Below are 24,098 nucleotides of genomic sequence, written 5' to 3'. Positions count from 1 at the left end.
CATGTCAGATCACAGAAACAGTTGACTTTCATAGAGAACTCCATGTGACATTTGTCTCTGACAACTCATGTTCACATAAACATTGACTTTATGGACCTGGTGATCAGGCTCAATATCTTGGTTTTTACCATGTCAGCATTTCCCATCTGTATGAATATGTAAGGTTCTTGAGAGGGATATAAAAGTTGGTATTTAAGTACAAGTCAGAATATTATTTTCGTCTCACAAAGGGGCAAGGAAAAGCCCTGACACATTGTGTATACAATAAAGAAGAAGCTGACATTCTTAATATTTTGTCTTATATCTGTGCATCTTTGCTCAGAATATTCATCACTGGTTGGCCTGATCCAGAATCAATTATTTATAGGGAGTCATTGCTGAAATATCAGTAAAGAAATATAATAATGATGGTACTCTGCATTTTATATGTTAACTTACTTGAGTCCACTCTTTTGCTTGTTTGGGCGGGTATATTGTTAGAAAACTGTATTGATATGAATAAAAAATATAATATGAATCTAGTTGGCAGCCACATCAGGTGGGTTCACTAACTGTGTTTAGAAAAGTATTTTATCATGACATGTTTAAGTTTACTTGTGTTGGTTCTGGTTTGGGGTTTGGTTCATTTTGATACACTGCAGATTGACTGGTAGGCTTATGGTGGGAGGAATTATTGCATCTACTAACCTTTATAAATATCGCTTCTGTGGCCTTTGTCAGCTTCTGGTTAGGAAGTATTTTGCATTTCTATAATTTTTTGTTGAAGCATTGTTCAGTTTTATTAACTGAACTGACTGAAAGTCAGGTGACTGTTGTGGATGACTTTTTTGGTATTGTAAACATTTGACTCTGCTTTAGGTATACTACAGTGCCAAAACACAGCCACAGCTTTCATGTCACTCTCATAAACATGAACAATACCTTGCAAAGAGAAGCATCAGGGGTTCAAAAAATTAAAAGCCACTTACCACAGGGCTCTCCTGGATGAGAGACTGTATTATTCATTGTGTTCCAGATTCAAAAGAGTTCCGACCTCATCAAGAAGCTCCAGGACACTGTGACCCACTGTCACATCGACCTAGATGACACACGCAAGAGGGCTGAGGAGGATGTAAGTGCAAGTGGAAGTTGGGACTTCTGAAATAGATTTTGTTCCTGAAACTGAAGGAAAGAAGGTGTGACAGCTATATACAGCCTTGCTTAGAATTTTAGGAAGAAGAGTTCACTGTTGGAGTTTGTCTCTAAGTTGGTTGAGGATGAGCACATGGTTTCAGTTTGTGGCTTGACTAATTGTGTCGTCAAAGTAACTGATGGATTGGTGTTCATGCTGTTAGTCACTGGGTTTCCTTAATTACTTCCAGGGCTCCCTGATATTACTAAAATCATGCTGACATGTGCACATTCATGTCACAGTTTGGCTGAAATACTGATGAATCAGCAGTCATGACTTCAAGCCTGTCATGAAAAAATGATTTCCTCTTTGTGGAGATCTTTTATCCTCTCCAGTAATAAGTGTTTGCTGCAGGTGCGGGACCGGGAGCTGACCATCAAGCAGCTGCAGGAGGATCTGTTGGAGTCCCAGACACAGTACTCCTCCTGCTACAACGAGGTATGGATATACAACACACATGCACTCACACATACCAGGCACACACACATGCACACATGATACTCAGAGATATAAACAAGAATACATCCTGAAGACCAATCATGCCAGGAATATGGTATAGTGAGACCACATGTAGTGCTTGCTCCAGCCGCTGCTCAGTTTCATGCTAGAAATCTATTGTTGTTAGTTTCAACCTTGTTTTGCACCTGGTTTTGTTTAGGTCTATGTTTTATCAGAGTTGTAAACTTATGAGATCCAATCAATCAGGGTTCCATTCCTCATCAAGGTGACATCCAAGGTGCTAAACCTCACTCACTCACTCACTCTCTGCAGCATGGTAACGTTTTGTAGTTCACTGTAATGCAACAAGTCATGTGGAGAACATTTACTCACTCACTCCACATTTTCTGTGGCAGATGTTGAAGCAGGAGGATGACATTTTGAAGCTGAAGACGGAGAACTCCCAGCTGAACGAAACGACACAGCGCAGCAGTCAAGACATCAGCCAGCTGCAGGAACAGCTGCATCAGATTGAGCTGGACCTCACCATCTCCCAGGAGAAACATAGGACCTGCCAGAAGGAGGTGAGTGGACGGGAAGGGGTTAGTGGGACAGATAGATCTGTAGACATCAGATTGAGCTGGACCTCACCATCTCCCGAGAGAAACACAGCACCTGCCAGAAGGAGGTTGAGTGGACGGGAAGGGTTTAGTGGAACAGATAGATCTGTAGACATCAGATTGAGCTGGACCTCACCATCTCCCGAGAGAAACACAGCACCTGCCAGAAGGAGGTTGAGTGGTGGGGGTTAGTGGAACAGATAGATCTGTAGACATCAGATACGTGCTAGTGGGAGATGACTGAAGGAGGTGACGGAGTAAAGGGAGATGGGAATAGGGAGGGGTTAGTCAATACAGCATTAGGGTATAGCTTTCATCACCTTCTGGGAGACTGTAGAATCAGATTGCCTTTCATTAACATGTTATGGTTATTGAATGTGAGTTGTGTTTTCATGACAGGTTGCAAATCGTGACCAGGTTATCCTGAGACTTCAGACAGATCTGGACACCACCCAGCAGAAATACAGCGGGACCACTGAGGAGGTGCGTTATCAGACACTTCCTCATTGCATCACTTAAACTGTTCCACACTGTAATGCTAACAGAAACATGTTGGGAAAGATTTCCTTGCTCACCAAACTCAGCACAGCTAAGAGTTGTAAGAAATTTGCCCAAACACTACACACCAGTGACTTACTAAGTTGTATTTCCACAGCTGAACATCAGGGAGGACGAAGTTCAGCGTCTGAATGCCAAAATCAAACAGCTGCAGCAGGAAATCAGGGGACTTAACTCTCACATAGAAGCCAATGAGCAGCGGGTATGGATCAACATTTTCTTATATATGCAATGCAGTGTCCTGAAGAAGATCAGGTCAAAATGGTCCAGTAGTTTTGTGGAGCATCCACAATAACTGGATGGGTTAGGTATAATCTGCTATATATCATGACTATCTTGTTTCTAACTTCTGGGTTGAAATAATTTAGTAGTACCTTGGCAGATTGTAAGACATATATTTGCTTACACTGTATGCATTCATCTACTCATTTTGCCTTCCCCAGATTAGGTCCCAAACAGGATGCTGTTACGAATATGGAATGTGGCTGACACAACAACACTCATACACTGTATCCATGTTTCAGATTGCTAATGATGAGAAGAAGGTTCAGAATCTCCAGCATGACCAGGAGATCACACTGCAGGAGGTAAGTTGTCAGTTAGATTGGTCCGGGATCGCCTCCAGGCATTAGTGTTCAGTTGGGTTGGTCCATGGTCACCTCGGAGGGGATGCTCAGTTGGGTTGGTACATGGTCGCCTTATGTGGGGATACTGAGTTGGGTTGGTCCATGGTTGCCAGAAAGGGAGGGGATGCTCATTTGGTATTGGTCCATGGTTGTTGCTTCATGGGGGGATGCTCATTGGGGTTGGTCCATGGTCGCCCCAGCGGGGATGCTGAGGTTTGATTGGTCTGGGTCACCTTCAGGAGGTAGACCTTAGTTGAGTTGGTCTGGGGTTTGTCTCCTAGTGATATTGCTCATTTGAAATCAGGGGCTGGCTTCAAATGGTATTGCCCATGTGCGTTAATCTCAGGTTTCCTCCAGCAGATAGTGCTCAGTTGGGTTTTTCAAGGATTGCCTCCAGGAGGTATTGCACAGATGGGTTTTTCAAGGATTGCCTCCAGGAGGTATTGCACAGATGGGTTTTTCAAGGATTGCCTCCAGGAGGTAGTGCACAGTTTGATTGATAAGTGCCTGAACTCATGCTGTGAGTTAATTAGGTAATGTACAGTCATTGTACCGTCTGACACTTTGACATTCCCTTCTGTTTCCCCTTGTAGGCAGATGAAGCGAAATAAGCTGACATCAGCATCACTTGCCTCATGCCCTCTTGACTTTAGTTTGTACTGTGTATTCTTAATAAATTATTTCTTGCATATCAAAGTGTTTGTTGAGCAAATGAAAAAAGAATCAGAAATCCAACTGCCAACATGCAGTGCAGTTCAGAATAGTTGCTGACATCATTTCGAGTTTATTACTGTTATGTATCATTTGATGATCGTCATCATCATCTACTGTTCATTTGCTTCAGCTGTTGTTAGTGCTTCTACTTGCTTAATTAACATGCACTGAATGCTGAATCGATTTCTTGTTCCGTGATTGTGTTTTACCAGTGTCCATATTTGGTGTGTCCCTGAACTGAGAAACCTCGAAAAGAAACTGTTTTGTAGAGTGAAGCGAGGGGTTCCTGGCTTAGAGATCACACAACTTTATGGATGATCAACTTCTTTATTTCAACAACTGCGCCGTTTCGGTATAGGTTCTTACACCGTTTTCACGCATATGGGGGAATGGTACAGTATGGATGCATAAAACACACAGCACAAAATCAGCTACAACATCAGTTTCGATGGTGGCAGCAGCTACATTGGTGAAACATCCGGTCCACTCAACATAAGAAGAACGTAAAACGTCTACAAACAAAGCAGACACCAAATCCGCTATTTCGGAACACATCACCAACTATCCTCCTCTCATCAACCTCCATAACGAACATTCCTCACCACTGGCTTTCCACTAATTAATCCCCCGACCAACTTGGCTTCTGCCCAGTTAACTTCCTTTCACGTATTGTCATCATAATCCCACTCATCTCATGTTGTTATCATGTCATTGTAGCCCACATATTACTCTCTTAGACGCCTTGTTTTCCCACATTCTTGTTGTTATCTTTTCTTGTATATATACCGGTATACCCATCATTCCCCCATATGTCTGAAAGCAATATAATAACACATACCGAAATGTTGCAATTGTTAAAACAAAGAAGTTGATAATCCATAAAGTTGTGTCATCTCTATACCAGCAACTTCTAGAATGAAACTCAAACAGTCACCTGATAGCAAAGGCCAAACACATGCATCTCCTAGAGGCTGGCGTTTCATGGTAACTAGAATAAAGTTCAAAGCCCCGTAAATCACACAATCTTACTCCCACGTGATGCTATGGTGACTAGTAATAGAGACCTGACAATAGGTATATTTTAATACCTTTACAACAGGGGAGATTTTTTTCAATTATTTAACATGAAAGGCGAAAGGTTTGGAATTGCTTCTAGCTTACATCTCTTCAAATTGGGTGTAGATGTATTCTGAAAAGAAAAAAAGTTAAGGGACAGTTCATAATTATTGGGAGATCGGATGGAGTGGTTAGTCAGTTTTGTACATACATGTGGGTGGGGGTTGGGGGAGTAGTTATTTAGTTCATACTATTTAGGAGGCCTATTCACATTGCACATGCTTCCCCATGAAAGACATCCTGAATTAAGTGATTATTAGTACAGTATCTATACTCAAATGCTGCCTCAGTGCCTCTTGATGAATTAGTATTGTTACGAAAGCAGTGAAAGTAGTGAAAGCAGAGGGCATGACAGGCAATGTATGCTGAGATTCACAGGTAACGTCTACTGCATCATACTCATGTCTCACTGCTTGCAATGGTAAAGGCTTGGTAAATGTGGATACTGGTTAGAGTTGTCTCCCCTCACCCTTGCTTGTCCTACCACCTGCATGGAACTGGCTGGTGTACTTGCTTGGAATCTTTTAAATTCACAAATAATAAATCTGAACAAATTTTATAGAAATGTTCCCTTGTAATGGTAAAATATGTCCCCGAATCTGATAGTTAGCCATTAGTGGTATGGTGACCCGCATCGATTGCTGGGCCGCCGTTATAGTGAATTAATACAAACTTATACATTGTTGTATATCCTGATACGATCCTTCAAATGAACCTTGATGTATTGATGTTTATCTGTCATTATCTGTTTTATTTGTTTGTGGATTGAAATATATGCTTATTTATTTTCCCTTATAAGTAAAAATTTTCTCAGAAATTCTTGAGTTACCAACATTCACATATACGTGTATGCTCCTAATTATCTTGTTTCCATTTGAACATTGAACAACGCTGGCAGAATTTCATGAAATACTTAAAATTGGTTTTGTTTTGGTCTCATGTTTTATAGTTGGTGTTAGAATGAAAGATTTTAGTATCGTGATTCTTATTGTATTGCCACGCTTATATCAGGATTCATATCGTATGGCAGCTTCAGTGCACAATACTTTGGCAATATATTGTTATATATCATATCGCATTTTGTATGGCAGTACCAGCACTATTAGCCACATGGGGTAAATATATTGGGAAGCCATGCCGAGTTTAACGCCGCACTCAGCAATATTACAGCTATAAGGTGGCTCTTACAACAAGCTTAGGTTACTGTCCCAGATATTCAAACCTGTACCTTCACAGGACCAATTGGATAGGATTGGCACACCCTTTGACCTGATTCATTGTACACCAAGGACATGAATTGACGTTCCCAATGTCAGTCACTGGATTGTCTGGTCTAGACTCAGTTGTTTTATGGTCATATAACTGGAATATTGTAGAATGCATTGTAAGCAAAAAAAATTATTTCAGTTTTATACTTTGTTATTTTTTGTTGTTTTAGAGGATGAAACATGGTAATATTTTACTTCTGCAGTATTTATTTTTATGTGCAGAATTTCTCTTTACTCTAATCAGCATTGTTCATTATTACCTGGTTCAGTGGACTGGTTCAGGCTTTGTGATACCACTCAAATCTGCACCACGCCAGATGCGTGATGTACATTTTAGGTGCATTGCTGACAGAGTTGCATGCATGCTGTCAGTGCTGTGTATGAGTACACACATGGAGTAAACAGATATTGGTGTATGGACTCACTGTTGGGTTTTGTTGCTTTTGGATCTTGTCCTTTGTCCTTTTATTTTTGTTTTGATTTGTTACAGTAGAAGTGCATGTGGTGTTATTCATTTCATGTCATTTATTTTCATATTTCTGCAGTTGGAATGGTAGGATTTTCCAGGACGTCAAGTCTTGCATGGTTTTGGAATGTTTACTACATATTGTGTATTTTAGTCATTGAATCTCATTAAACTGCATATTACATCATGTATACAACCATGTCAGTCTGATCACGATAAAGTAAACATCTTTGTAATGAAAACACTGATATAAACTGATGGATGTAATCTATCACTTGCTATATATTAAAATCAAAATGCATGTTACATACTACAGTCATAACTAAGTACACTTAGTGGTCCCCGCAGTTAGTGGTCCCCGCAGTTAGTTCTACATGTAGTTGACTGTAGTATGTAAAGCAATCAACTACAGGCTGTCACGTACCAAGAGTTCCTCTTCATGTTTTAATACACCTTTGCCCCCACATGTATATAAAATGTTCATATTGAAGCATCTGTGCTATTCCCTTGTACACAGAAGTAATAATAAATGCATGATGACAGTTAACCAGTTACTTCAATACATTGATACGTTGGAGGTTGGTTGATGTTGGAATTCATTCTCAGCTTCCTTGGGAAGATACAACAGGTACTGAATACCTGAGGAAATACCATGGTATTTGTAATAAGAAAAAAACCCATAATTTTCAGTTACTCAGATTATGAACAAAAAAGAGCCAGTTAATTTTGATGAGTTATGCATTTAGGTTTTCCTTACCCTAAATGACTCCTGAGGGTGTTAGGGATGTTTGGAAGTGTTCTGTCTATCACAAAGCACTGCTTTCTCCAGGTGAAGAACCACTTGCGGACCATCGAGCAGCTGAAGTCTGACCTCCAGATGGCCCGCAGTGGCCACTCCCAGGAGGTGAAGCGCCTCCACCAGGACATGGAACACCTCAAGGAGGACCTGGAGGTCACCCGAGGTGAACTGACAGCCAGCCAGAACCACAACTCGGAGTATAGAGCCACCATCGACACACTCAACGATGAGCTGGACAGGTTCCGCAAGATGCAGGAGGAGGCTTCCATGGAGGTGAGGAGAGTTTCAGTTTTGTATCAGTTACGTATCAGTTTAGTATCATGTTAGTATCAGAGTAGGGCATGATTCAGTTGATCTCAGGATAAAACACATTGAAATGAGTCTATCGCTCGAATAATGATAGCACACAAATGAGAGGATCTAGAACTATACTATGAACACTATTATCAGCAGATATACTGCCACTGTCTGCATTCTCCAGTTTATTGACTTCACATTTGCCTTAACTCTGCTGTAGGATTTTGAACTAAGACAATCTCTTGCTTCCTCCTCAGATGCGTCGTCAGGCTGACTCCATTGCAGAGCAGGATGTGAGTTTGTCTGAGACTCGGCAGCAACTGGTGGTCCTTGAGAGTCAACTTGACACAGCGAAGCATGACGGTGACCAGTTGCTCATCAGTCTGGAGAGCTACAAGATGAAGTACAATCAGTGTATGACACAGATTGACAATCTGGAGGCATCCATGAAGGGACTGCAGGACAAGTTACAGGACAGCCGGGGCAGGGTGAGTTCATGGGGCTAGTCACTTTGTGTTGAGGATCACACATGGGCATGGTGAGTTGACAGGGGGTAGTCGGTTTGTGTTGGGGGTCAAACAGGCATGGTGAGGAGATGGGATAGTGACTTTGTGTTGAGGGTCACACATGGGCATGGTGAGTTGACAGGGGGTAGTCACTTTGTGTTGGAGGTCACACATGGGCACGGTGAGTTGACAGGGGGTAGTCGCTTTGTGTTGGGGGTCAAATGGGCATGGTGAGGAGACAGGGGATATTGACTTTGTGTTGAGGGTCACACATGGGCATGGTGAGTTGACAGAGGGTAGTCACTTTGTGTTGAGGGTCACACATGGGCAAGGTGAGTTGACAGGGGGTAGTCACTTTGTGTTAAGGGTCACACATGGGCATGGTGAGTTGAAAGGGGCTAGTCACTTTGTGTTGGAGGTCACACATGGGCATGGTGAGTTGACGGGGTAGTCACTTTGTGTAGAAGGTCACACATTGGCAGGTTGAGTTTAAAGTGGGTAACCAATTTACGTTGAGGTTCATATGTGCATGGTAAGTTCTAAGGGGGTAGTCGGTAGCCATTTGGAATATAGGAAGATTCAAACAAACTTGTGTTGTACAGGAGCTGGAGAAGGAGCAGAACATCGACCGCCTCAAGTCAGACCTGGACAACCTTGACAAGATGTACTCTGAGGCCAAGCGGGAGGTGCAGAAGTGTGAGGATGTCATAGAGCAACTTACCCAGGAGCTGAACGCTACTCAGGAGGACCTCTCCGTCTCCCACAACCGGGTTCGAGAGAGCGAGGAGAATGTCCGCAACCTCAGGGAGAGGCTCCAGGACTCTCAGCAAGAGGTGAGCAGTGTATAGTAGGAGGCTGATAAGATTCTCAAAGAGTATTGCAAACAATTTGCCTTTTTACCAGCCCACTGTTATCTGAACCAGGAATGGTGGTGGGGTAGCCTTGAGCTGTTTAAAGCTTTTGCTCGTCACACCATTGCCTGGGATACAATGTGTGAAGGCCATTTCTGGTGTCCCCAGTCACGATATTGCTAGAAGTGGCCTAAGTTAAACTCACTCATTCACTCTTTTAGCGATAAGATGGTTGTAAGTTAATGTAATGCATGGCACTTACGACTATAATAGCGCTAAGAGAACTTCCAAAATATAGGCCCAGGAGCTTTGAAGTCAAGTGTCATAGCTGCACTTTAATGTGTAGAGTTATGTTTCTTTGAATGAGACCCTGCTGTTGGAGTTTTAATCCTGGAATCTCCTGATAATGTCTAAGAGGTTTGAGTGATATGTATAAGGTGGTGTTGTGATATTTCAGGCTCGTCAGAATGAAGAGAAGGTGCGGAACCTAGAGAATGATCTTCTGTCTTACCAGGGAGACCACAGTCACACTGACCAGGAGGTAATGCTTTACTCTCCCTTGTTGGAAGGTGGTAACTTGTTTGTGCTTTGTATTTGGAAGATGAAAAATGGAAACAGGTCTGTTAGCCTCACCTAAAGACAAATATCCTAATCAATGCCAAAGTTTCTTAGACTGATATGTGTATATCTCTGTGTTGTATATATATCATCTGTTTATAAAATTCCTGCTGTTATTCATAGAGTATGTGTATGGCTGTTTTGTGACTGAACATACATCCAAGCTCTGCTGTGTTGTCCAGTTCCAGGAGAGGGAGGAACGTATCTCCCGTCTGGAGTATGACCTCGAAGACACCAGGAACAACCTGGACAGCAAGGTTCGGCACATCGCTGACCTCCAGAACGAGATCTCTGACCTCCAGTCGGAGCTCACCATCACCAAGGACCAGAAGGCCAGTGCCAATAATGAGGTAGGAACAATGTTACATTCCTTTCTCTACGAGAAAACACACTTGAAGTCTGCAGGTTTTGGTCATGGTAACCCCTTTAAGAGATATCAGTGTATCCTTGTCAGAACCCTTTATGAGATATCAGTGTATCCTTGTCGGCAGCCTTTAAGAGATATCAGTGTATCCTTGTCGGAACCCTTTTAGAGATGTCAGTGTATCCTTGTCGCAACCCTCAGTACCATCAGTACCATGTATCTGTCTGTGTAGTTCATGTCCACACATAATGTGCACCCCTCCCTAGTGGGTTAGTAAGTTCAAATTTTCAGATAGTATATTTCCTTTCAGGTAGTCCAACAGTTACTAAAATGTTAAAGCTTGTCAGTAAAATCTTGCAATTGTATATAATTACTTCACATTTTCCATTTGAATTGTATTCTAGAAACAAAAAGTATTTGATTATTATTATTATTTAAGAAATACAGTTCATTCTACCACTCTATAAGGACACTGTAATATTATAATAGTTCAGGGCGAAAGTGTGCTTTATTACACTATACATGGTGGTAGGGCGAACTGTATTTCTTTTCTAAGATGCCCTGTTTAATAATTTCGAAGCCTAATTTCGATTAATCTATGACAGAAAACAAACGACGGTGTCTGTGACCTAAATTGAGAATCCTTGCACATGGCAAACTGACACGCTGTTCTTTTTGACATGTCAGCCTCCTATGTTAAGACAAACCTTACTAGAAAAACATATGATGAACAGTTTGGTGACGGTTTATTTTCGGGTTAAATATCTTGTCTAGATCATTTTAATTACATCTGTGATTCCCTTATACCATACAAAGCAATATGACCGTCTCATCTACCAGTAGATCAGTACATTCAGCTGAAGCTGACAAGTCATGCGACATTCCACGATTGCACTGTGGGAATGAAAACATTGCAAACATTACTGTGTCTCTGCAAAATTTTGAGTCCAACTGTGAGACATTTTATCCGTCAGAAAGCATAAACATAATGTTTCCACCAGTGATGTTAGCTGTGTGATGCAACTGCAAACCAAGAAACGGGATGCAATGAAGCAGTTCACTCTGGGAGGGTGTATGAGGCGATGGCAGCTGACATCTATCATGACGTCGGTTACATTGTGATGTAATGCAAAAAAGTTGTATTATGAGGGGGCAGACTGGAATGGCGCAGTGACGTCAATGCATTGTGACGTAATGCAAAAAGTGCACATTATAGTCTGATAAAGTATTGTCGGCGCCTTTGATCTTTCACCGAAGCATCTTAGAATTATTATTATTGGATATTTATGTAGTGCACATATCCATGCAACTATTGCTTGCTCAAGGCACTGGTATTTCCCTCGATCACTGGATGTTTGTCTCAGCGTCACATCATATTTTCAATCTCAACTCCCTGGGAAGTATACAACTCTTGCTACCAATAGCCGCACCGAGTTTATTGTGGCTCTCTCATCCTAACGAGGTACCCAATTCACAGCTGGGTCGACTGGGACACATAGTCACAGTACTTTGCAGAGATGCCAACCTCTATGATTTTATCGTGGTCGCTACGAATTTAAAAGTTCAAACTATGCCAATATGGTCCCACTAGAAATCCTACGAAAACTGAATAAAATGCATTAAAATTCGGATACATAGACAAAAACATACATTTTCAACGATGAAATGCATTTTCGGACTTCAAGTACCTTCCATTCATCATAATATGAATGACATATTTGAACCTGAATGATTGCAAGTAACAAACGTTATTTTAGTGAAGCTGATTTCAACACCTTGTGACTTGACACATTGAGTTCGGGTGAAACAATTTTAACTGGGGACCATAATATTTTTTTCTCAGAATCCATCATGATTTTGTTTATGTAGTTGAGTAATAATTTTATAGTCAAACTTCTGATTTTGAACATTGAAACTACTATTTGCAACACTTAGGGGTTGGCATCTCTGACTTTGTTCAAGTTCACTGCACATTGCTGTACCCGCAACCAGGTGTATGCACGTATTCATGTGGCCACCATCTTGTACATTTATCATCAGCTCTGCAATCCAGGACGTTGCCCTAACCGGATTAATTCTTCCATCCCAGATAGTGCTGGTATAGACAGCTTAAACTATATAAACTTCTACCTGGTGAGGTAATTTACTCTGTAAGGTAAATGCAACCTTTTGAATAGCAAAAGACAAGGGTGCTGAAACTAACCAGCACCATCTTTGACTAGATTGCATGAGAAAGACAGACTTCCCATGCAGCTTGTGATATACCTGACTTCGCTGACTGGGTATCCTCTTCCCAATAAAAGTTTAAAATGGGTTCCTGAGAAGCCGATGTACGGACCAATACGGTTGTGCATGGCGTTTAGTAGCAAGTACAGTTCTATCATGGTAGTAATGTAATGCCAGAGAGCAGCAGGACTTTGGATTCTAGGAGCAAAAATTAGCTTTGTTGTTTTCATTGTTATTCCTCCACTGTTTGAATGTTGCTCAAACAAATGTTTCAGCATAGATATATGGCATCAACCTCTGAAAGTTTAGTTTGACTAGCATTCTAGAAGTTGCAGGTATAGAGATGACAGAACTTTATGATTATCAATTTCCCTATTTTAACAATGGTGATGTTTACCATTGTTAGTATGATGAAGTTGAGCATCCATAAAGTTGTGTCATCCATGAAAGTTTCAATTTGTGAGTGTAGAAGGTGAGTGAGTTTAGTTTTATGCCACACTCAGCAACATTCCACCTATACGGTGTGGTCTGTAAATAATCAAGTCTGGACCAGACAATCCAGTGATCAACAGCATGAGCAGTCATCTGTGACAATGGGAACTGATGATATGTGTCAACCAAGTCAGGGATCCTTACCACCTGTTCCCATGAGTCGCCTCTTACAAAAAGCATAGTCACCTTAATGAGTTGCTGATTCTACTCCAGACCTTCATGGGTCGAGTTTAGAAGGATACTTGATCATTAGAGAAATAGTTTACAAATGTGGGGTTGCCACAATAGCAGGGTCTGGACTAACAAGGTTTGACTTATAGAGGTGGAGATTTCCCTATCAGCCAGTACCAAGATAGTTTTGTAGGATGTGTGTGTGGACATCAGTGATTATTTTGAGAATCAAGCAGGAGTACACTCCATCAAAGCAGCCTGTCATGGTTCAGGTCAGAACCAAGTAGCCACCACTTGTATATGGTTGAGTAAGCATTATTCTATGGGAACACTCGTATAGTAGGGAACTAAAGGTCCCTTCATTTCAGAGCTGGAAAGGACATGGGATTGATTAGCTGAAAGGAAGGCTACAGTGTGTTGATTCAACCTTGTGTCCTTCTTTCTGAATGCTTGAATTGTTCAGCTACTGTAACAACAGTTTCTCACTTCCTGTAGAAATAAGCTGACATGTTTCTCATTGATTCATTAAAGCCTCCCTCCTTAGATTGTCATAATGTGTCTCTCAACAACCCTCAGTGCAGCAGAATGAGTCTCCTTATTTGGATGGGGCAGGGGCATGTTTGATTGGTCATATCAAGTATCTTGAACACAGTCATCAGGTTTCCATACAACTGCCTTGGCATTGAAAACATTTCTTTAACATTCTCTGTAATATCTGGCTCTGTCGTGACTGAGAAGTGTGAACTCTTGTTCATGAATAGCTAAGTGTGGTTACTGCTTGTGGCAGTGTCAATAGTAGAACATTAACGCTGCCATGGTCTGTATGGGTGACCTACATCAACCCATTGACAGACTCAGGGGAGAGGCAGGTGTTTGTTGACTGTCATCAAGCAATCCTGAGTGAGATAACAGTCATTGGCTGAACCATATTAAACTGGGATATATTGTATTGATTTATGGGAGTTATCACATTCATATCTGGCACTTATCTCTCTGCTCAAACATGTCTGGTCTTGCAGACAACCTGACACCCCTTTCAGTTAAATGGTCTTTCCTTGGTATTCAGAAGTCATAATGAGGATATGTCTGAAGGCTCGGTCCATTGTTGGTTGTGGGGCTTTTGTGATGCCAAAATATTTTTTTGTGGAGGTGAACATGTGTGAAAGATGGAACTGGAAATATATAAAGCAGAAGCTCTCATAACGGTTGGTATAGCCTCCTTTTAGCTTTAACATAAGAAGATTTTCACCGTGAAACTTTATTTGAGATGTAAACCATATCTCCAAGGAGATATGCAAACAGTGACACCAGTTGTCAACAATGGGGACATTAGGTGTCAACATGGAAGATGTCTGTGTATCCTTTAAGTGAGAGTTGTTGCAACAGATGTATTTGTTGTAAGTGCTGTTAGTGTTGTCAGTGTTGTTAGTGTTGTTGATGTAGAATCACTTCAGTGGTCTTAAGTTACATGCAGCTGGAAGTGTGAAGCGTCCATGAATGCCTGTGTGACCAACATGAATATTGGGATGGCAATGATGATCTGGTCATAATGTAATTATTGATCTGTATCTTTGATAAAGTTCTATAATTATTGACTTCCATGTATGATGGCATTCTCTAATTATTGACTTACACATGTGATGTCATTCATTTCTTCATTGACTTACATGCGTGACATCATTCTGTCATCATTGACTTACATATGCGACACCCATGAAAATCCGGGGTAGAATAGGCCTCCAGCAACCCATGCTTGCCATAAAAAGAGACTTTGCTTGTCGTAAGAGCTGACTAACAGGATCGGGTAGTCAGATTCACTGATTTGGTTGACACATGTCACCAGTTCCCGATTACGCAGATCGATGCTCATGCTGTTGATCACTGGATTAGTTTGTCCAGACTGGATTATTTACAGACCTCCACCGTATAGCTGGAATATTGCTGTGTGCAGCATAAAACTAAACTCACTCACTCATTTACATATTATTTACCTTATTGACTTATATACGTGATGTCATTCAGTTGTTGTTGACTTCCACATATGATGTAATTCTGTCATTATTGACGATGTACATTGAATGTAGACTGCACCCATAAATATGGGAATTACTGCGCTGAAGTGTCCAAGACGAAAGCTGATCATATGTTTCTTGTTTACTTTGCTGACAGAAAGCTGGTGGTATGTTCAGTGATATGTTCGGTGATATGTTCAGTGGTATGTTTGGTGGTATGTTCAGTGGTATGTTTGGTGGTATGTTCAGTAGTATGTTCAGTGATATGTTTGGCGGTATGTTTGGTGATATGTTCAGTGGTATGTGTGGCGGTATGTTCAGTGATATGTTCGGTGGTATGTTCAGTGGTATGTTTGGTGGTGTGTTCGACGGTGTGTTCAATGGTATGTGTGGTGGTGTGTTCAGTGGTATGTGAAGCGGTATGTTCGGTGGTATGTTCAGTGGTATGTTTGGCGGTATGTTCGGTGGTATGTTAAGTGGTATGTGCGGTGGTATGTTCTGTGGTATGTGCGATGGTATGTTCTGTGCTATGTGCAGCGGAGTGGTCGGTGGTATGTTCTGTGGTATGTTCGCTGGTATGTTTGACAGTCTGTTCAGTGGTATGTTCGCTGGTATGTTTGGCAGTGTGTTCAGTGGTATGTTTGGCGGTGTGTTCAGTGGTATGTTTGGCGGTATGTTCAGTGGTATGTTCGGCGGTGTGTTCAGTGATATGTTTGGTGGTATGTTCAGTAATATGTTTGGTGGTGTGTTCAGTGGTATGTTCGACAGTGTGTTCAGTGATAGGTTTGGTGGTATGTTCAGTGGTATGTTTAGTGGTATGTTCAGTGGTATGTGCAGTGGTATGTTTAGTGGTATGTTCGGCGGTGTGTTCAGTGATATGTTTGGTGGTATGTTCAGTAGTATGTTTGGTGGTGTGTTCAGTGGTATGTTCGGCGGTGTGTTCAGTGATATGTTTGGTGGTATGTTTGGTGGTATGTGCAGTGGTATGTTTGGTGGTATGTTCGGCGGTGTGTTCAGTGATATGTTTGGTGGTATGTTCAGTAGTATGTTTGGTGGTGTGTTCAGTGGTATGTTTGGCGGTGTGTTCAGTGATATGTTTGATGGTATGTTCAGTGGTATGTTCGGCGGTGTGTTCAGTGGTATGTGCGGTGGTGTGTTCAGTGGTATGTTCGGCGGCATGTTCAGTGGTATGTGCGGTGGTGTGTTCAGTGGTATGTTTGGTGGTATGTGCGGTGGTATGTTCGGCGGTGTGTTCAGTGATATGTTTGGTGGTATGTTCGGCGGTGTGTTCAGTGATATGTTTGGTGGTATGTGCAGTGGTATGTTTGGTGGTATGTGCAGTGGTATGTTTGGTGGTATGTTTGGCGGTGTGTTCAGTGATATGTTTGGTGGTATGTTCAGTAGTATGTTTGGTGGTGTGTTCAGTGGTATGTTCGGCGGTGTGTTCAGTGAAATGTATGGTGGTATGTTCAGTGGTATGTTCGGCGGTGTGTTCAGTGGTATGTGCGGTGGTGTGTTCCGTGGTATGTTCGGCGGTATGTTCAGTGGTATGTGCGGTGGTGTGTTCAGTGGTATGTTTGGTGGTATGTTCAGTGGTATGTGCGGTGGTATGTTCGGCGGTGTGTTCAGTGATATGTTTGGTGGTATGTTCAGTGGTATGTTTGTATCAGGAATGTCCACGTGGTATCGTTCGTGTCGTGTTTCCATGAGCATCATCTTGGAAGATTGTTCTGTGTCACAAGGATTCTGTGTATGTTCTGGTGGTGTTCTGATGAACGGAAATAATGAAAGATAGGTTGGAATGACTAAATGACTTAGCAATCAATCACGTTTTCTCATAATCAAACACAATTCTGGACCACTGGTTTGCATTAACAATATTACATTTCGTAACCAGAAGTTTGCTCCAAGTCATGATTGAATGAATTTTAAAGACTTCAGGACATTTGTAATCCTAACTGACTAATCATCCTTTAAAAATGTGAAATTTGAAAAAAAAAGTCTGAAAGAGCTACATGTGTTTTGTCTTTATTCTGTGTGCATTAACAAACGTAACCAGGAAAATTTGATAAATGAGGATAACCAAATATATCTGATAATTGATCAGTTGTGTTGAACTAATCATCATTTATGCAATTTTCACCAATTCGCAATGCTGTCTGTGTTTCAGATAACTCGCTTGGAACAGAACATCCAGCAGCTGCAGCTGAGTTTGTCGTCTGCTCACCAGCGCCACAAGACGGACACAGAGAGACTAGAGGACACCATCACATCACTGCAGCACCAGCTGTCTGATGCCCAGACCCGCGTTGAGTCACTGGACCATGAAGTCAACAGGAAGGAGGAGCAGATCAAGCGAAATGAGGGCGAGATTCTGGCATGTCGGGATGACATCAAGAACAAGGTGGACGAGGTAGGATATGTTGTTGTCAACTGTGGGGAGCTGGTGATAACAATAGCTTCTTAGTGTGGGCAGTGAATATACACTTAACATGATATTCCTCATGTGTTGTTTGATCCGTTCAGACAAATACCACTGTGACTGTAATAATGTCATCATCCACACTAACTTCAGTCAAATGTATTGACAGATATCTGGACATCACTGACACCAGTGCCCAACAATCATTCATTGATGCAAGATGTCATGAGTTTGAAGTAGTGCTTCGTTGCATTATAAATATAAATCTCAAACAATATTCTTGAAGTACCACTTTGCTAGTACTCCGTTTGTTTTGTCAATTTTCAGTGAATCCAAACATAGGCATGAAGCCATGCATTGTTCCAGTATACTGACAGACTGTTTGTGTTGTAGATTGAGAAGCTGGAACTGGCCATCCATGACCTGAAGATCAGTCTGAACCAGGTGAAGACAGCCCGGAGACAGGCGGAGACCACGGTACGTTCCTCATCCAGCGCCAAGACTAACCTACATTGTCCACTCTACAAACACTCACTCTTATTACTGCAGCCAGCTTCTGTATCTGTAACACTGGCCACAGCATCAAGTAGTGTACAAACACTCTCCCACTCATTGTAAGTCTGACCTGCCACAAACTGACCCCATCATTGCAATAGTTGTTGCCTTGTGTTGTAGCTGCAATGAAGCAGTGCCGTAATGAGAACTTTGTTTGTGTTCAGATCGAGGAGTTGCAGGGTGATGTGGAGCGGCTGAAGACAGACATGACGGAAGCCAGGTCCCAGTACAGAGACTGTGCTCAGGAGGTGAGATCATCAAGTTAACTTTCTGAGTGACATCATACAGGAGTAGTCTCTTTGATTTACTACTGTTGATATACATTCATATACCAGTAATCTCCATCCAGTTCTTCAAATTCTTGTCAGAACTTATTAAGTCTAGTTACTCTGCTCACAAACACATTTGACAGCAAATAATAATAATGTCACAGATTAGCAATGTTTTTCTTCAGTCAGATCTTCTGACGACTTGTGTTCTCACCAATTTGTCAGTTTGGTTGAGCTCACCTCCCACATGAAGCTGTAATACTATCCATCTGGGTGTAAAAGCCAATTCTCTCACTTGTTCACTTCCAGTCTTCACCATTGGTAGGGCTTTCACCAATTATGAGCTATCTGAAATACTACTTTAAAGTGTGATGTAAATAGATTCACCCCTCATACACATCTTGTTGGGCTGTCCTTCGACAGTTAATGGTGTGATGTATAACTCCAAGAGATTCTGCACTCTTCCTTTCACATTTTGCCAAAATGATGTGATCTGCTGATCACCATGAATCCTAAACTAACTCCCTCCCTCCTTTCCTCGTCCTGTCCTCAGCTTGCACATCATGAGGAGAAACTGATGTTGATGGAGCAGAGCCTACAGACGACCCAGGACCAGCTGAGTCAACGTGTCACAGAGGTCGTCCGACATGAGCAGGTCAATAGGAAGCTGCAGGCAGAGCTGAAGACGCTGCGAGAACGCTGCGCCAGCTACGAAGAAGAGATTGCGGAGCAGAAGTCTGTAATTGACAAGCTGAGGAAAGACCTGATGGTGTCGAAGGAGGAGCACCACACAGCAGTACAGGAGGGACTTGCATACAAACAGCAGGCACATAAGGTGGAGGTCGAGCTGGAGGGGTCGCGGGAGCAAGAGAAGATGCTGTCAGACCAGGTGAGCATCTCGTTGCTGGATAGTCAGTGGGCTAGCTTAGTATTTAAAGTGTTCGCTCGTCATGCTGAAGACCCAGGTTAAATGGTCAAAGCGTTCTAGAATGGGATTTAGAGCAGATTTGGATGATTTTTGTTAATAAGACAATGATTGTAGTATAATTCCACTCAGTGACTGGGTTAGCCTAGCAGTTAAAGTGTTCGTTCATCACACTGAAGACTCAGGTTCGATTCCCCACATGGGAACAATGTGTGAAGCCCATTTCTGGTGTCCCCATCATGATATTACTGGAATATTGCTAAAAGCAGCAAACAATTAGACTCACCACTGACTAATATTGGTTACTAAGAACATTGTTAACTCTCTTTTTTAGAATATTTTGCAGAATGCTAATTGTTATTTGATCCTAAGAAAGATACAAAACTTTGTGGATAAGAACTTCTTTATTATATTATGATGTGACGTTTCTGAATAGATTCTTGTACCATTGTCAAGTTAATTGACCTTGTTGTACACAAGGTTAGAGGAGTTAATGGAACAGATAGTGTTATGTGTTTTGAATTAATATTTTCCTGATCAGCTTATTCTGAGATGAATATCTGTCTCAAACTGTCTAAAACTGGGCGTAATGCTGTGTATCTTTGATGCTGTAAACTTGAGTTTTGAAGAGGCTATTAAATGGTAATTTCTTTTGGAAAAATTATTTGCTGGGTGAAGTCATGTTATATGAGTAGAACAGAAATTGAATCATGATTCAGAATATGCCCATGTGAACCTTTCCTGAATATTGAGGTGACTCTACCACCAGGTGGAGCAGCAGGACGTGATCCTGGGTCAGCTTCAGACAGAACTCCGGGGAGAGAGAGATCGACACCAGGAGACCAACAGGCAGCTGGGTCAGAGCAAGAAGATGGCCGCTGACCTGCAGGAGGACATCGACCAGTACCAGAAGCAGGCTCGAGACATGGCACAGAGGGTGAGTTGAAGGTGCAGTGACATGACTCAGAGGGTGTATGGAAGGTGCAGTGACATGGTACAGAGGGTGAGTGGAAGATGCATTGACATGGCTCAGAGGGTGAGTTGAAGGGACAGTGACATAGCTCTGAGGGTGCATGGAAGGTGCACTGACATGGCACAGACGGTAAGTCGAAGAGACAGTGACACAGCTCAGAGGGTGTATGGAAGGTGAAGTGACATTGCACAGACGGGGAGTCGTTGGGACAGTGACACAGCTCAGAGGGTGAGTTGAAAAAACAGTGACATAGCTCAGAGGGTGTATGGAAGGTGCACTGACATGGCACAGACGGTAAGTCGAAGAGACAGTGACACAGCTGAGAGGGTGTATGGAAAGTGCAGTGACATTGCACAGACGGTGAGTTGAAGGTACAGTGACACAGCTCAGAGGGTGAGTTGAAGGGACAGTGACATGGCTCAGAGGTTGTATGGAAGGTGCAGTGACATGGTACAGACGGTGAGTTGAAGGTACAGTGACATGGTACAGACGCTGAGCTGAAGGGACAGTGACATAGTTCCCGGGTTGTATGGAAGGTGCAGTGACATGGCACAGAGGGTGAATTGAAGGGACAGTGAGATAGCTCAGAGGGTGTATGGAAGGTACATTGACGTGGTACTGAGGGTGAGTTGGAGGTGCAGTGACATGGTACAGACGGTGAGTTGAAGGGACAGTGAGATAGCTCAGAGGGTGTATGGAAGGTACAGTGACGTGGTACTGAGGGTGAGTTGGAGGTGCAGTGACATGGTACAGACGGTGAGTTGAAGGGACAGTGAGATAGCTCAGAGGGTGTATGGAAGGTACAGTGACGTGGTACTGAGGGTGAGTTGGAGGTGCAGTGACATGGCACAGAGGGTGAATTGAAGGGACAGTGAGATAGCTCAGAGGGTGTATGGAAGGTACAGTGACGTGGTACTGAGGGTGAGTTGGAGGTGCAGTGACATGGTACAGACGGTGAGTTGAAGGGACAGTGACATAGTTCCCGGGTTGTATGGAAGGTGCAGTGACATGGCACAGAGGGTGAATTGAAGGGACAGTGAGATAGCTCAGAGGGTGTATGGAAGGTACAGTGACGTGGTACTGAGGGTGAGTTGGAGGTGCAGTGACATGGTACAGACGCTGAGCTGAAGGGACAGTGACATAGTTCCCGGGTTGTATGGAAGGTGCAGTGACATGGCACAGAGGGTGAATTGAAGGGACAGTGAGATAGCTCAGAGGGTGTATGGAAGGTACAGTGACATGATACAGACGGTGAGTTGAAGGTACAGTGACATGGTACAGACGCTGAGCTGAAGGGACAGTGACATAGTTCCCGGGTTGTATGGAAGGTGCAGTGACATGGCACAGAGGGTGAATTGAAGGGACAGTGAGATAGCTCAGAGGGTGTATGGAAGGTACATTGACGTGGTACTGAGGGTGAGTTGGAGGTGCAGTGACATGGTACAGACGGTGAGTTGAAGGGACAGTGAGATAGCTCAGAGGGTGTATGGAAGGTACAGTGACGTGGTACTGAGGGTGAGTTGGAGGTGCAGTGACATGGTACAGACGGTGAGTTGAAGGGACAGTGAGATAGCTCAGAGGGTGTATGGAAGGTACAGTGACGTGGTACTGAGGGTGAGTTGGAGGTGCAGTGACATGGTACAGACGGTGAGTTGAAGGGACAGTGACATAGTTCCCGGGTTGTATGGAAGGTGCAGTGACATGGCACAGAGGGTGAATTGAAGGGACAGTGAGATAGCTCAGAGGGTGTATGGAAGGTACAGTGACGTGGTACTGAGGGTGAGTTGGAGGTGCAGTGACATGGTACAGACGCTGAGCTGAAGGGACAGTGACATAGTTCCCGGGTTGTATGGAAGGTGCAGTGACATGGCACAGAGGGTGAATTGAAGGGACAGTGAGATAGCTCAGAGGGTGTATGGAAGGTACAGTGACATGATACAGAGGGTGAGTTGAAGGTATATTATTTCGGTGTACGATACATCCTGTCACTGCATTTTGCTGACACCTAATTAGTTTCGGAAATGGTTTCAAATGTTATTCTTTCATCACAGCTCCAGGAGAAGGATGAGATGAACCTGCGACTGCGTGCTGAGATCGATGACCTGCAGCAGAAGCTTCGAGGGTTGAAGGAGGAGCTGGCAGAAAGAGACGGCCAGCTGCGTGTGGCCAAGATGAACCTCCAGACTGCCCAGAAGCAGAGTGTCCACCATTCACATGAGGTAGGTATTCTCATCAGGGACTATAAAGAGCCACATGATAGCTGATTGGAATAGTTCTTTCAGACCATGCCATCTAACTAGCCATCATGGGTAGAAATTTACAATCCTTCCAGAAGAGTATCATCTGACAGGAAGGAAGGTGACTGTAATGTTTGAAACAATTTTCAACACCACCGTTTCTGTTGTAACACACAAAATTGTGACAAATGTGTGCTTTCCCTGACTGTTACATGCTTTAATGATGGTGTTATTTGTTAAAGCTTGAGGAAGATGGCTGTTTATATTTACTGCTGTGTGCAGGTGACAAAGTACGAGGAGACTCTGTCCCAGCTGCAGTCAGACCTGGAGAAGATCCAGGAACAGTACAGAAGAGCTCATGCAGAGGTGAGACACAAGTATCCCAGCAACATCACAGGATAATGGCAAACATGGAACCTCCTACAAGATGAATGATGATGGTGTTTCAGTGTGTATGCTGCCACAGTTTAGTTTTGGTCACATCAACCACCTTCTCTGACCAGCTACACACTACAGGAGGAAAAATAAGTATACCCAAAACATCTGATGTTAGGCTGATGCTCAAGTGTGTTATTACAGCTGGTAATGACTCTGAAGGTTAGACTGATGGCAATATGGTTCTTTCAGCTGATGGAGAATGAGCAGAGGGTGCATGATCTGAAGGTTCAGCTGACCACAGTCCAGGGCAACCACAAGGAATCCATGGACCAGTTGGGAGAGAAGTCCCGCCTCGTGGCAGCTCTCAAGACGGAGGTGGCCAAACTCCAGCAGCAGAATCAGTCAATGACAGAGGAGGTAAACTTGTTGACCATACTGTGTCTCTGGTGCTCAGATAGGCTCCGTGTGGAACTGATTGAAATATAACTGTCAGTGCTTGATGGCACAGATGTATATAGACCTCCTTGCTTATAAGTGACCCTGGTTACTCACTGAGACTGTTCCTCCCCAGATCGCCTTCTATGAAGACCGGATGCGCAAGCTGCAGCAGGAGCTCAGGAAGATGCAGGAACTCAACAAGGCCACTGAGGATGAGGTAAATCTAACGCATCCTGTATCTGAGGCATGTCTAGCACCAACAGTATCTATGGCAACACTGTTGCACATTGTAGAGTTGATATTATGAGCTCTAAGTAGGTAGCTTGTATCCAGCTGGAAGAGAGTTCCTTGTTATAGCTTCCATGACTCATGACTTTACAGTTCGCTGAAATAGGTATTGGTTGGTCACAGTTGCTTCTGAGGATAAAGAGTAGAATGTTGGATTACCTTCTTTCATTTCAATGTTGCTCTAACAGTGAGAGCCAATAAATGGGGATTAGTGCTGTTGTGATGATAGATTTTAGCAAATGTAAGCAGGCAAAGTATCAATCACTGATACTTACAACACCTCAAAACTGTTTTGAGCAT

At 42.9% G+C, this 24,098-nt stretch overlaps 1 protein-coding gene across 3 annotated transcripts in view; it reads left to right on the top strand.

The window, feature by feature from the left end:
* The window catches only part of LOC137257681 (putative leucine-rich repeat-containing protein DDB_G0290503), a 93,471-nt gene that overhangs the window by 53,685 nt on the left and 15,688 nt on the right, over positions 1 to 24,098 (top strand). For all 3 annotated transcript variants that reach the window (XM_067795050.1, XM_067795051.1, XM_067795049.1), the window contains exons 27-46: positions 1,016 to 1,111; positions 1,526 to 1,609; positions 2,026 to 2,193; positions 2,629 to 2,712; positions 2,885 to 2,989; positions 3,312 to 3,374; positions 7,807 to 8,049; positions 8,331 to 8,561; positions 9,182 to 9,412; positions 9,888 to 9,971; positions 10,231 to 10,398; positions 17,484 to 17,726; positions 18,129 to 18,212; positions 18,455 to 18,538; positions 19,113 to 19,448; positions 20,254 to 20,421; positions 22,509 to 22,676; positions 22,977 to 23,060; positions 23,322 to 23,489; positions 23,644 to 23,727. In XM_067795050.1, coding sequence (XP_067651151.1) covers positions 1,016 to 1,111; positions 1,526 to 1,609; positions 2,026 to 2,193; positions 2,629 to 2,712; positions 2,885 to 2,989; positions 3,312 to 3,374; positions 7,807 to 8,049; positions 8,331 to 8,561; positions 9,182 to 9,412; positions 9,888 to 9,971; positions 10,231 to 10,398; positions 17,484 to 17,726; positions 18,129 to 18,212; positions 18,455 to 18,538; positions 19,113 to 19,448; positions 20,254 to 20,421; positions 22,509 to 22,676; positions 22,977 to 23,060; positions 23,322 to 23,489; positions 23,644 to 23,727 — 2,976 coding nt within the window. The remainder of the gene's footprint in view (positions 1 to 1,015; positions 1,112 to 1,525; positions 1,610 to 2,025; positions 2,194 to 2,628; positions 2,713 to 2,884; positions 2,990 to 3,311; positions 3,375 to 7,806; positions 8,050 to 8,330; positions 8,562 to 9,181; positions 9,413 to 9,887; positions 9,972 to 10,230; positions 10,399 to 17,483; positions 17,727 to 18,128; positions 18,213 to 18,454; positions 18,539 to 19,112; positions 19,449 to 20,253; positions 20,422 to 22,508; positions 22,677 to 22,976; positions 23,061 to 23,321; positions 23,490 to 23,643; positions 23,728 to 24,098) is intronic.

Source organism: Haliotis asinina, chromosome 12 (genome assembly GCF_037392515.1).
Source record: "Haliotis asinina isolate JCU_RB_2024 chromosome 12, JCU_Hal_asi_v2, whole genome shotgun sequence".
Classification (NCBI taxonomy): Eukaryota; Metazoa; Mollusca; class Gastropoda; order Lepetellida; family Haliotidae; genus Haliotis; species Haliotis asinina.
Note: the sequence above shows the minus strand (reverse complement) of the source record. Positions and strands in the feature narration are given on the sequence as shown.